Source organism: Haliotis rubra, unplaced genomic scaffold, assembly GCF_003918875.1.
Source record: "Haliotis rubra isolate DU_JTF1 unplaced genomic scaffold, ASM391887v1 Scf1, whole genome shotgun sequence".
Lineage (NCBI taxonomy): Eukaryota > Metazoa > Mollusca > Gastropoda > Lepetellida > Haliotidae > Haliotis > Haliotis rubra.
This window is the reverse complement of record NW_025764891.1, coordinates 1,295,144-1,310,077: the sequence shown is the minus strand read 5'-3', so window position 1 is coordinate 1,310,077 and position 14,934 is coordinate 1,295,144. Positions and strand designations below refer to the sequence as shown.

Below are 14,934 nucleotides of genomic sequence, written 5' to 3'. Positions count from 1 at the left end.
AATCCGGGTTAGAATTGGTCTTCAGTAACCCATACTTGTCGTAACGGGATCGGGTAGTCAGTCTCGCTGACTTGGTTGAAACATGCCATCGTATCCCAAGTGTGTAGATCGATGCTCATGTTCTTGATCACTGGAATGTTTGGTCCTGACTCGATTGTTTACAGACCGCCGCCATAGCTGGAGTATTGCTGAGTACGGCGTTAAACAACAAACCAAAACCAGCGTTATAAAACATATGATACAGTTACGTATTACGGAATGAAAATCATGTAGGATATACGTTATCGCGTTATTTTGAACCTCAGGAGTTGCCAAACTGATTGAAAAACATCCCTCAGCCAATCTGACCGACTCGTCAACCAACATAAACTGGTGAAGGTTGAAAGAAATATTAACCAAGATATTAATTTAAAAGCAATTCCAGGTAACAGAAACTTCAACATAACAAAATAAATAAAGCAACCGATAATAAACCCTGATAAATCAACGCAGGTTCTTTGGCCCATTTCTATAACGCTAGTCTGTTGATAATCATCCCCGTCTCTCCACAGATTGTACAGATATTTACGCTTTGTATGACGGAAGCTATGAACAAATTAGTTCCTGCTCATTAGCAACTGAGAATTACACGCAATATAGTCCCAAAATACCTTAGCATTGGCGCGACGTAGATTGATGTAAACGAGCATGGGCTATCTAACCAGGTATTCGTCTCGTTATAAAACCAATGAAATGTCAGAGGTGTTGGAAAATATGACAGGTTTCTGTTGTCGTGATGCATTAGTTAAAAAGATCACTCTTGTAAATGTTATGCATGGTTTTAACATTTAACACCTCCATGTTATGTATGTGGGTGTCCGGATTTCTTACTTTGTGAAAGTGATATTTGAATTTTATGAGGCGGTGTTGAGAATTTCTGAATGTTAAGAGGTCCAACAAAATGAATCGGTTTGACATTTACATTAGTAGTTTTGTTATATTTTCTGTGTTAAAAAATTAACTGGAACTATTTCGCTAAACTTTCCATCACCAAAACGGTGTTGCGCTGAATTTTTAATAAGTCATTTCCCCTGGGTAATCTAAAAAATAGGTATCAGTCTAATAATATCATGTACACTGTGACTACACCAGATCTAGCAACTTGAGGTTTTGTTACATTCAAAAACATTACGCTCCTGAGAGTTTATCGTCAGCTTTGCGATCGCACGTTTGTAAATAATTCATCCGCCCTTTTCGTCAGTACCATATTTGATCTATTCGTGTTGTATGGTCTCCAGGGAAAGGGTAATTGTGATGTTTCTCTTGGACGAGATTCGTGAGTGGGCATTTCTCAAAACAAATTCACACTATTCCGTGCTACAGAGGCAGTGCTAAGGGAGAGATGCTACACCTTCACCTCTCCCCGATACATCTCCATTACAGTGTTCCAAGCCTCATCCCATTCTACAATCACCGCTTCCTTAGAAGCATGATATGAAGATGTTGGGGGAACATTGTACCAATATGCCTACAAGTGGACTATTGTGTTGTATGCTATTGTCAACAGTTATGTCAACGGTAATATAAACCTACCAACGTACATTCGGCTGTGATATCTATAATATATGTGTTATGCTTCCACAAGTCAATAGATGCTGTAAAATGTATGTATGCAAAGGTGACAGAATCTATAATATAGCTTATAACGCATACGGCTATGAGGGGGATATACACAAAGAGTGTTGACAACAGCAGGGATGGTAATGCATTTCTGTCATGTACTTATGATTAACTGACAGCATGTCGTAATAACCTTCCAAGAAGACTTCCATCCTCATCACCTTAATATAATTAGCTGAAAACCTTCCGATACCCCGCCAACCACAGAGGTTGTGATAGCGTAATTAGCTAAGAATCGGATCGTACTCTTTGTTTGTGGAGGACTGAAAACGCTCAAAGCCCGCTGAGTTACGAAGCTGGGAAGTTGAAGCTGACGATGACACCACCGTTTGTTTTCATACGGTGCACTGATTGCACGGCTAGGTACTTGAACGAAAACCTGGCGATATTATTGATGGTTTCTCAACGGCGGCCGTGTATGTACGTGAATTCTTAATGGAACATTGTCACACATGTCAGCCGAGAGATGGGAGGATGGGAACATGCGCATTGCGAGTCCTGTACCTTACCACTTACCATTGATCTTTGGAAAAGTTATACCTATTGTGGACAACCCGCGGTTTGTGTAGAGCTAGCTTGCATAGCACTGGAGCAATTAGCCATTCATGCAACAGTGTAGCTAACGAGTGACGGCGAACAACCAGAAACATGTCGATGCTGGGCCGGACTGGAACACTTGTTAGAAAACACCGTAGACGATCCAGCTGCGGGTTGCTCAAACCCCCCGAGATTTCAAGACGGGGGTCGGCACCAACGGTTCTTGTGCAGACTCCCCCGACATTCCTCACAGTGCCAGCTGGTGGGCAAGGGGGACTACACCCAAATCAATCTCGATCCCCATGCAAGAGTGTATCGTTTACGTTAGACGCTAGGAGATTCAGCGAGGTTTACCCACGAAAGGTGTCTTTTTCTAAGGTAAGTCAATGCAAATTGTATCCCCCAGAAATCAATTTTTTCTGTTGTGAATCAGCAGTCCTTCAAGCTGAGCGCAATATAAAATGATTGATGCTGAAACTTAAAAGGTACTGCGTCCCAAGTAAGTCAATAGATCCATAACGTCCGATTGCATCCATGTTCTTTCATGTGCTTTATATTGGTATGTCTCTTATAGATTGGCGGCGGAAATGGAAATACTGAATGTTTACACTGCCGTTGAGAAAAATATTCCGTGATCATATGTCTTCTTTGTGTAACTGTTCAGATGACGCATATTCCCTTCATGATAGTTGTCACGTTTTTTGTGTGAAAATATTCAATTTGATGGAAATGTGAAAAGTAATTGCATACATTTTCGGCTCTTTGTACAAGTGAAAGATGATTGATGTTTTGACAATCGAGAATACTTCTTGTGTTAAGCAGAACGTGTCAATTTTAAAGCAGGTTCTAGTACATGTACAACATACATTGTTGGGGCTGTTGTAATGGCCTCATCATCACCGTTATGGGCCCATGTCTCAAGAAACGACTATTAGGCTTAATATTCAAGCGTCCAACTACAGATGACATACCTTAGACATCGAGTATTTCTGCTCTTATGTTATCCATGACACTTTTGGCATGTGATTGGGGTACCAAAGAGACATATATCTTCATTAGGTATGCCGTATTCTCAATATTGTGTATTGTGGCTACCATGTATAAATCAAAGATTATGTGTCTCATTTTCTGGTGTAATTTCTGATAACTTCACTGGAATCTATGTGGTTCAGAGAGGGAGGAAGAAATGGGCTGTCCTAATGGTTAGATTTTTTCTTCACTCAAAAGGCACGGGTTCGAATACCAACATTGGTAAATGAGTGACGACAAATTGATTTGACAAAATGTTTTGCGGCTGGTTTCTATCACTTTCCATCTTTAACATCGCCTTTGACTCTCCTAATGTTCCATTGACCCTCTTCAGATTTTATGTTTTAGAAATATCGGTCTTTCTAAGCATAGGAACAATTCTACATGGTAAAAGAGGTATGAATTCAAAGGAAACGCTTTGGTAATATATGTTACCCCACTCCTTGACAATGAATAGAAAGGGCAGACTGTCTCAATCTTAAAACCGAAATATATGTTAGCTGTTTTGCATACATACTTATATAGTGGCTAAAGCGTTCTCTGGTCAAGCCGAGGAACCAGGTTTCGGGTGGCCCCCGTCGTGATAGTGCTGAAACATTGCTAAAAGCGGCGTAAAAACATACTCACTCACTCATTAATGTGGACGCTTCCCTCAGAGTGAAATCGTTCACGGTACTAAATATCGCGATGAAGGAACCATTGATCCTGTCACTGCGGTGTGTCATTTTGTATCCATGTTAGCGTTTATCCCCAGAAACGTGGGATGTCTGGATTAAGGTTGTCCAGACAAGCGAGGTTCCACTCTATGTATGACACTGACATAAGCACATGAGAAGGATGTTTCATTTTGTTGCAGTACAATATCACAAAAATTTATTTCCAATATCCTGTCTTGTCAATATCTCGGGTTAGCCCCGAAGCCTCAAAATGAAGGATTATGTTCCAAAGTTTATCAACACGGTGGTTCCTACCAGCAGACCTTGGAACCTATTGATCCTCTCAATATGCGTTGACCTTTCTTGGGGTAAGCCTGCTACATAGCATCGACTTATTAATTAAGTAAAGGCTCCACTTCAACCACGTGGTACGTGTTCCATCAGTTTCCTCATGACATGGAACCATCTGGCTGCACGGCAACGTCCATTCCCTGCATGACATACCGGTGTAGGTTACAGATCACAGGCATTGTGTCTCCAAGCAATGATTTCACAAAGACAAAGAGGGGTATTATGCTTACCCCATGCAGGTCCAGACCAATGTCGTGACAGCATGGTATATTCGGTACTGGGGTCTGTATATGCAGTCGCAATGTTCCAATGGGTTTTGACCATATGGGATTGCGTGTGGGGTGTATTTTAGTGGATAGTCACGGGGTGGCTTTGGTGTCTAGGTATGAGGTCCAAGCAAATAGGTGCAGGTTGTATTGTATGAGGACCCAGGGTATGTCTTAATGCATAAAGCATGTGTGTAAAACTATTGGTGCATGAGATCACTGATTAGAACATTGCCATTCTATGACAGGGACATTCCACGTATTATTGCAATGGTTATTTACCATTGGTGGTTCTGGGACATATTTCTTCGGTTGATACAACTACTTTTATTTATTGTCAGCGCTACAACCACCAATATTCCACGTCTGTAACAGAAGCAAGTACAGCATCGACTCCAGTCCTAACAAACAAGGGATTGATAGTATGAGTAATTATACGTAATGTTTTAGTACGATACACAATGTCTGGTTATGAAGATACGAGATCAGCCAAGTCACGGAGTCTGTAAACGAATATGATGTGAACCCAACTAACAAGACTGACTGACTGACTGACTTTGGTTTTACGCCGCTTTTAGCAATATTCCAGCAACATCACGGCGGGGGACACCAGAAATGGGCATCACACATTGTGCCCATGTGGGGATTCGAACCCGGGTCTTCGGCGTGACGAGCCAACGCTTTAACCATTAGGCTACCCCACCGCCCCTCACGGAATCTGACCGGTATGTCCATACCTGCGCCCAGTGCAACACTTTGTACACTTAATGCTTCCTGGATTACCCTAGTTCTTCACGACGGCACATGTGCTTGGATCAAGTGGCCTCGAAGTTCCATGTCGACTGAGGTGCCGCAATTTGTTCTGCAGGGTTGCATCCCTCGGTCACGCCAGAAACCTATGACTGTGGATTAATTTTTAGTTCCCCCGACTATGTTTCTGGTATTATGAGCACTCTAACTGTGCTTATTGGTTTCACCAGAATCATAAACGGCTGAGATCTGAATTGCATCAGGTTTTCCTTACATATAAAGCTCACATGAGGCTATATAACTGTTCAATACTGTTGAAAGCGGTGTTTAATTCACCCATTCTATTCCGTACCGTAATCGAATATGGAGTGCGGTTTTGTATGAATTTATTCTTGAAAACCAAACAGACCCTCAAGACACTGTGGATAGTATCAGGTGTCCTAGAGACAGACAACTATTGAATGAACCAAGGAGAGTTCACAGCGATAATACCAGCGCCATCCCATGTTGACGTCATACTGAGTGAGTTGAGTGTATCCCGTTGTAACAGTCTTCTCTTCAGTTTTCATCGGTTCCCAATTGCGTAGATCGATACTCATGCTGTTGATCACTGGACTGTCTGGTCCAGACTCGATTATTTACAGACCGCCGCCATATAGCTGGAATATTGCTGAGTGCGGTGTAAAATTTAACTCACTCACCCATTCACCATTCAGTTTTGCCATGACGTACACACTAGATTGAAAGGAAACCCCAAAGTAATGAATGTCTTAGATGTGCACCGCTTGAGGAAACCCACAAGCAGGTGCATAAAACATTAACCATGTCGATCTGGGAATTCGAACCTACAATCGTAGGATTCCAGCACACCCGAAGACCCCATGTGTTCACATCCAATAAGCTAGTGGTGCTCCCTAAATGGCTCATGTGTCCATAATATTACTACTTATCGACTGAACCTACATACAACTGACTTGGTTGTGTAATGGAAGACAGTTTGTTTTCCACATGCTTTTTGTCTGGTACTATTTTCGCAAGTCGACGACTAATGTCAAAAGGTCAGCCTTTATCATTCCACCTTCTTTGTTCTGGGTCTCTCCAAAATACGAACACTGAAAGCAACACGATGCAATCTGGTAACGCATGTGCTGTCTGGATTTCTATCATGTAATGTACCACATGTACAGACATGTTCGGGGATGTTGCCTCTATCATTTTGTGTGGGTGATTTTGCTTGTGCTGACATACGACATTTAAGCCAGGCAAGGTTTTGTTAGAAAAGTAGTCATAAATGAGAAGGGAGTGATTGGATTCTACCATCAGTAGATGCATGTCATTGATCAAACACAATGCGCCCATTCCGTCGAAAGGGTAAACACTACAAAAATGTTCCAGAAGTGGCCTTCGTGGACGACCAAAGTAATTTGTTTGAGGATGAACTGTAACTTGTGGAGCGGGTTCTGTGAATATGATCAGTGACTATAGTAATGGTTCTCAACCAACCAAAGAAGGAAAGAGACCTTCATCCAACCCTGACGCACAATCCCAAACGGGGCGATGGGGGTAGCCTAGTGGTTAAAGCGTCCGCTCGTCACACTGAAGACCTGGGTTCGATTCCCCACATGAGTACAATGTTTGAAGCCCATTTCTGGTGTCCCCACCGTGATATTGCAGGAATATTGCTTAAGGCGGCGTAAAACCATACTCACTCACTCACACCCCCAATTACATCCGGTCTCTCACACAAACACGAATACATATGTAAAGCAGCAGCAACGACAGTGGTGGTAGTAGTAGTGGTACTAGTGGTAGTAGTAGTAGTAGTAGTAGTAGTAGTACATGCAGGCCAGCCATTCCTGACAAGTACCTATATGCTGTGGCGCTCAAAAGCTGAGGATTGAGTTTACACGAGCTTATTGAGTTGCACGAAATTGGTGATTAACAAATATTACAGTCGATTTAAGTCAGCAATGCACACAGTGACACTTTTAGGAATTAAATGTTTGACTGAAGAACTGGTCCTCAACCCCCATGTACAGCTCACGGTGTAGTGGGCAGGGTGTATGTCCGGAGACCAAAGAGGTCGGTGGTCCGACATTCCGGCCGTGTCATACCGACTGACTGACTGAGTTTGGTTTTACGCCGCTTTTAGCAATATTCCAGCAACATCACGGCGGGGGACACCAGAAATGGGCTTCACACATTGTACCCATGTGGGGATTCGAACCCGGGTCTTCGGCGTGACGAGCCAACGCTTTAACCATTCGGCTACCCCACCGCCCCTCCGTGTCATACCGAAAACATGTATCTAAATAAAAGAAGGTTCATGTAATTATCTCTCCTTGCTCTCAGCATTAAGGGTTTCATACAGACGTTGGATACATTGCGTGCCGTCGTTAAAACGTCGCTCTGACGTTGAATATACACCGGCCATGCACGTGTTGCATCGACGTGGAGATTTGACCTGTCTCACACAAGGTCGAAGCTGGTGCGCTTCGAAGCCAGAGTTAGCCCTATGTACGACAGGTTTTCACCCTTCAGGTATTTCTCATGGTTCGTAAATCAGCCACAGGGTTCTGTGGTCACACTGGATGGAAAACACAGTCTCAGCTTTCACGTCATGTGTGACATGTCATCACGTTTTAAAACAAGGACTGGTCGGTTCGGAGGCCGTGTACTATGATGGGTATCCATGTTAAACTACGGTATGGCATGTTGGAGGTATCCAGCACGATACAAATAGATGTTTCTTAAACCCAGTTCACTTCACCTCAGCTCGCCGGCACCCAATGCTTGCCACAAGTCTGAAGACTAGTAAGTAAATGGTATGTACCAAGTAGGCTGGGTGACGTGGCTGATAGTGTTTCATGCCACTGACGACATTGATGAATACTCATGGTAGGGATCGTTCAGAGTGGACGAGTGAGTGAGTCAGTCTAGTTTAATACCAGAATCAATACTATTCCCGCTGTATTACGATGGCTCAACGGCCCACGTTGTACGCAAGGACACATCAACCACGTCACGGAATCTGATTTCCCGAGCCTATTTAGTTCTCTTACGACCAGTAATGGGTTGCTGGGGACTTATTCTAACCTTGAGCCCCTTGGGAAACCCACACTTGAACAGAAAACACTTGGCCTCCGTTGGTCAAGTGAAAATGTACTTAATACCGCAAAGAGCGGCCTGGTGAACTGAGATGGTAAACTGAATGCATAATTAGCTATCGTCTAGCTGGAAGATTCTTCTGTATACCATTTACAAAGTGATCTGACATGCCAATATGATATTGTGTAGAAATATATTCGAGTATACGTGTACTTAACTATGTCTCGATTCGTTGCATGATAAATTACCGTTGTCCATTCAACTTCCGTCTCAGTCGTTCTTGTTACCTTTGTTTGTTGTTTGCCGCCGTGCTTGTCGACATTGCAGTGATATCATAGCAGTGTGCGTCTAATCGATCTAGACTAGATAATCCAGTGACTGACATCATGAGCATCACTCCGCGTTAATGTGATGTTATATCAAGCATCAACCAAGTTACTAGTCTAACCATACGTGTGGCACGGAATTTCTTATATTAGTTTAATGTTGTTTGATATCTATTGTTAGGTTATTTTATCGGTTTCTAATTGAAAGGATTGCAGATAAAGAGGACCAAGTCCTTTCCACATAGACAAGAATAATCTGCTACAACCTGGAGCTGATCGTAAAATTCCGACTATATCATGAGCATGTGTTAATGAAGCACAATCAAATCGCGATGGTTCCGGTTTTTCGCGAAAAGGTGAGAGTATCCTGCCCCATCATGGTCACAAACTCATGCAACGACTAGTCAATTATTCACTTAAAACATAGGGAAACGTGTTGTTCAAGTTAAAGTAGGGAATTGCAACGGACATAATTTTGGCATCAAATTGTGCCATTTACTCCACATGTGTTCCAAAATCTTTTTGAAAGTTATTTTAACCTTTTCTGATTCCCTGAACATTGTAACCTGAATCGAACAACATCTGAACAAGATTCGAATGACGCTCTTGAAAATCATGGTAAAAAAGAAATGCTCGATTGTACCTCAAAAGTTGTGAAATGTAAATACAAAGTCTGGAGCTGTTGGAATATTGCTGGATATGAAGCGAATAGGTACAGAGTATTTATCGCAACAGAATGTGACTGTAATACCATTAATAATGGAGCCTGCTGGAAAATCGATAATTTGTTGTGACATAAGTTGACTATCCTAGCTCTACAATCTACCATTCTCAATAATTCAAAGACCCAATCGTATTACAGGCAAATGTATTTTTTACTTTTACTCCACATTATCTAAAACAACAGCAATCGTGTTCTCTAAAATGTAGCTAGCCGGCCTTTCTGTAGTGTTCATTGTTTAACTGAAGGGCATTCGGTATGTTCAGTTAGCTTTCTCAAGCTTCAGAAACAATACATGATGGGATTGTTGTATGCTGAATCAAAAGATGGGATTCTTCGTTATGGTTATCCGCGCACATCCCGGTGACCTTTCCCTTTAACGCTGAGTCGACAGAATACTATAATTGAATTATCAAAAAATCTATATTCAAACAACAACCTACTTGGTTGACATTTTGTAGTCCCTGTATATTTCCATTCCAATGCTATGCAAAATCCTATGCAAAATGCCACGTACATGTACAATCTTAGACTTAGCCTTGGGATAAGTGAATAATGACAGGTTGCAACAGAACAGAGCAAGACATGCTCACAATTGATTGCACTTTTATGGTATATTTATGCAGCAAAGGTCATCTCACCTTAATACATGTTAGTTATATGTAAATCTACTACAGGCAAAAATGTGTTTATTTGACGTTTCCCAAGATTGTCACAAGAACAGTTACACCACTGTTCAGTTGCTCTTGGTGTACTATGGAGAGAATATTGATATCAAACTGCATCATGGTTGTAGGCCGTACTCAAAGTTGTTCTGAATTCATGATATTCCCTTAGTGAACGGTTTCAAAATAAAAGGATTGCAGATAAAGAGGACCAAGCCCTTTCCACATGCACAAGAACACTCTGCCCGCTACAAATTGGAGTTCATTAAATTATGCAAATGGATTCTGAAAGTTGGCAGGAATACTACAAATATTATGGTTCTTGGAGAATGTGGAAGAGTCCCACTTCAGTATATCTATATCTATATATCAGTATATCTATATGACTAGAGCGATTAAGTACTGGACAAACTTATTAATATGAACGAAAATAGGCTGCCTTTGCAATGCTATAATATGTTGCTGTCACAGGATGAAGGTGGAAGAACAAATTGGGTTACACGTATCAAACACATTTTGTTTAGACTTGGTTTTGGATTTGCTTGGGTTGCACACGATGTAGGGAACCTCGATACCTTTATTTCAGCATTTAAGCAAAGGCTGTTTGATAATCCCCATCAAAAGTGGGTTTCAGAATTAGGTGTTTTATCAAAGACACAATATTAAGCAGTTTAAATCGTTATTAAATGTTGAATTGTATTTATCATCAGATTTTTCTATTTGTAGTAGGTCTGCCATCGCAAGATTTAGATGTTGTAATTATGGACTAGCAGTAGAAACAGGCCGTTATGATGGTACTGAATATTTAAGGCGACTCTGCCGGTTTTGCCTTAAAGAAGGATGATCTTTTGTGGAAGAGGAATACCATGTATTATTTGTGTGTAAACAATATGCAACCATAAGAAGCACATACATTTTCAAACATGTAACATTAGTATCACATCAGTCTTTATAAATATTATGGCATCAGATAAATGTAGTGTTGTCTATGATATTGGTCAGTATTTACTTAAGGTGTATACACTTAGAATTGCCCTTACACGTGAAATGAGTGTGTGATATGTGTACATACCACAGGTAAATCCATATGCACGACAACTCTTGTATGGGATAATTCATGGTCTCTATTGTGTATTTATGCGCGGATTGTGAAAGTTATTTTGGGACAATGGCCTTTGTATTGGAATAAAATGTCTGTCTGTCTGTCTGTCTGAATGTACAATTCCGACTATATCATGAGCATGTGTTAATAGCGATGATCCCTGTTGTTCGAGAAAAGGTGAGAGTATCCTGCCCTGAAATGGTCACAAACAGATGCAAAGGCTAGTCAATTATTCACTTAAAACATAGGGAAACGTGTTGTTCAAGTTAAAGTAGAGAATTACATAATTTTTGGCACCTTGGTATAAAATTGTGCCATTTACGCCACATGTGTTCTAAAATCGTTTTGAAACCTTTTCTGATTCCTTGAACGTTGTAACTGGAATCGAACAGCATCTGAGCAAGCGTCGAATGACAATTGTCAGAGGTACCGTTACACCATTTTTCTAGGTCAGTTGTACTTGATGTACTTTGGAGAGAATATTGATATGAAAACTGTATCATGGTTGCACTTATTACCCGAAGTGGTTCTGAATTCATTATATCCCCTTAGTAGACTAGAGTATTGCTAAAACGGCGTCAAAATAGAAACACCCAGTCATTAGCAATCAGCATTCGTTTTTGCCAGAACTCAGTGGTAGTCTATTCACATCATTATAGAGTATCGGGTACGAAGGATGGGGTAGTTTCAAATATGTCTGAAGGAGACACGTACATTTTGGATACTCGTCTATTGTTTGACTCCGCACACAGCAAGATTCCAGCTGTATGACTACAACGAAGTAACAGAGTCTTGATCCAACAATCAGGTGATTGAAAGCATGAGCATCTACATACAAGAGATAAGAAGGATGTAATATAATCAACTTAGCGTGTACAACCCGATACATGTAGTCACCTTTTGGTTGCAGAAGACAGTCTCTAACGTGGATCTTCCCCTGAAATTGACTCATCTAGAATATACATATGTCAATCACCAAAACGAATACACACCTCAGAATATCCAAAACTGTCTTTTGATTTTGTTTGGTTTTAAACTCAGTTCCTGTCCCGTTTTGCCTCGGTAACGGCTTCCGAACATTGCAAACGTGTGTGTTACTATGTACCGAAAGTTCATTATTGAGCTTATCCATAAAACATTATGTGGTGGTAGGCAATTCTGTCAAGGAAAAATAGGGCAATGAAGATGCATTTGTGTTGTCCCCACGTCTGACAACAGACATGTACTTGGACACTGTTGTCGTGAAAAAGATCGATGACAATGTCGTTAGACGATGTTGTTATCACCACGAACGCGGTGTGTACAACAGACAAAATGATGAATGCCTTCCACCCAATACCGTCTCTCGAAAAAAAGAAGGTAATTGAACATAACAACTATCTCAAAGAAGAGATATAGAATGTAGAAAGGTCCGATGCCATTCCCTGTTTTCACTTGTTCAATGTGTTCTCATTTTTTCAGATAAACAATTGATTCGCTTTGTATACACTAGCAACGATATTTTATATTAAGTTGTTTATTCATTATCTCGCTGTATCTACATACATGGATGACCAACTTTAGAAAACAGTTAATTTATCAAATAGGCAAAATCTGAAATGGCAATTGCGTACATATCTACATACTTAAATGCTCATTATATTGACACACTTCTTCTAACAACACTTGTACCTAATTAGCACCTACATTTATACGCCAGGTTGTAATAAACAGTGTACAAATCGTATCATGTCTATATTCCTTCTGATCCCTCACACCAAATACCTCGCCCCATTCTTCCAACCGCTGATGCAATTGCTGCTGGGATAGTAACTGTAGAGTCTCGTCAAGGAGATATGCTTGTATCTGGTCGATCAACGTCACAGCCTAATCGGCCACCTTTGGATCGTACTCTGCAATATGAGGGTTTTATATGGTTATAAGGTGCGGAATGGATCCATCTCAACTTACTGGAACCAAATCAATGCAACCGCTCTGATACTCTAGCGTGCAGCTTCCAGTAGAGGAATACAGAATGCACGTGTTAAATCGTTTTACTTCGCTTATCACATCATATTTTAATGCATGCGTAAAATTTATCTTCCCACGCTCAAAGGAATGTGGTCAATATTAATGATTTCCTACATCCTCGGCGAAGGTAGTGCATTCGCTGGAATCGCGTCGTCTGCCTATATTGATTAAGTGCAGATTTTTTTGGGTTGAGACATTTTGTGAATCTTCCTACATTCATATTTAAAATACCATTGTAATGGTTCCATGTTCCCGTGATGTGAGTGTCAGTTCTGTTTCTGCATTAGGGCGATTCTTTGAATATATTTGGTCAAATGTGTGCAAGAACCAACAAAACCCTTTCATCTGCTAAAACAGAGTTTTATAAGCATGTGTTTATGGATTTACATAGTGATGATAACATGTGTTCGTGAAAAAATGAACGAATCCTTCTGCAACGGAAACGCCGTCACAAAGACATACAAGGGAAAGTATTTTGTTTCCCCTCGCAAAAAAATCAACAGCACGGAGCATTATGTCAATACATAATCGTCTTCTGTCTATCCTTCTATGAAGTTTTGCAAATCGCAAACTGCCTTTTTCACAAATATGTTGGAAGTTCATATAGCCTTCATGTTGACTTCAGAAGCAGGAGTATCATACAAACAAATCACATCACAATCACAGTCATGAAAATAATACTTAAAACACTGATACCCATGAAGATATTGATTGTAATAATTACTAAGCAACGTCATATTCAACGCTGCAAACAGGGTTCTTGTTGGGTTCAATGGAAGATTACCCTATACTTGAATCTGTCGTATGCATACATACTTGTCGCCTTATGGCGTAGGACGATTCAGATTCACTGCCCGATCTCGGTTTTAAAAATGCCGTGTAGTAAATCAGTCTTGATCCCCATATTCTAACCACAATCTGTTTTATGTAAATTCTGTTATACACTGTTGAGCCCTTTGTAGCCAGACTCGCCTGGGGCCGTACGTGTCACGTTATTTGGAATATTCAGTGCCAGAGTGGGTGTATCTCCAAATCGATGTAATTCTTGTTTCATTCTCAACCTGTTACTACTTTTCATCAGAGATCCAAGTGAATAAGTGAGGTGGATGGATGGATGAGTTACTTAATAGTGAGTGAGTGAATTTAGTTTTACGCCGCGTTTAGTAATATTCTAGCAATATCACTGCGAGGACGCCAGAAATGGGCTTCACATATTGTACCCATGTGGGGAATCTAACCCGGGTCTTCAGTGTGACGAGCGAACGCTTTAACCACTAGGCTACCCCACCGCCCATAGTTACTTGGGAAATATCCCTGCGTAAACGCGGAAATGGTGAAACTGCCTCCACAGACTCTACTGATCTCGGTATTCGAACTACATGTAGCTAAATACTCACTTAGTATTATGTTAATAGATATATTTAAATGCAACAATTGTTAAAGCGTTCTCGTAAATCTGGTGTCCCCCGCCATGATATTGCTGGTATATTGCTAAAGCCGGCGTAAAAGCCAACTCACTCACTCAAACACTCAATAGTTCACGTGGAGGGGTCTTTTTGTGTTACCTAAGCATGGTTTCGGTCCCACGGTAATGAAGGACCCTGAACGATGCCCCCTCCCACACCCTCCCTCCTCCTTCTTAGATATTACATGAATAATGTAACACGCGATCTCATTTCGCCCACAGTCATGTGACTACAATGGAAATATTATACAAATTCTTGGCAATAGTTTCTGACATTATCGTAAATAGT

General features: G+C 40.9%; 1 protein-coding gene across 2 annotated transcripts in view; it reads left to right on the top strand.

Annotated features, from left to right (window-relative positions):
• LOC124255756 (transmembrane protein 272-like) overlaps nt 1–14,934 on the top strand; it is a 254,109-nt gene that overhangs the window by 128,812 nt on the left and 110,363 nt on the right. The window contains exon 1 of one of the 2 annotated variants that reach the window (XM_046690666.1): nt 1,742–2,574. The exons of the other annotated variant lie outside the window; for it this stretch is intronic. Within the exon in view, the coding sequence (XP_046546622.1) occupies nt 2,308–2,574 (267 nt within the window). The 5' untranslated portion in view covers nt 1,742–2,307. Of the gene's footprint in view, nt 1–1,741; nt 2,575–14,934 lie in introns of those variants that run through there. 2 annotated transcript variants of the gene reach the window in all.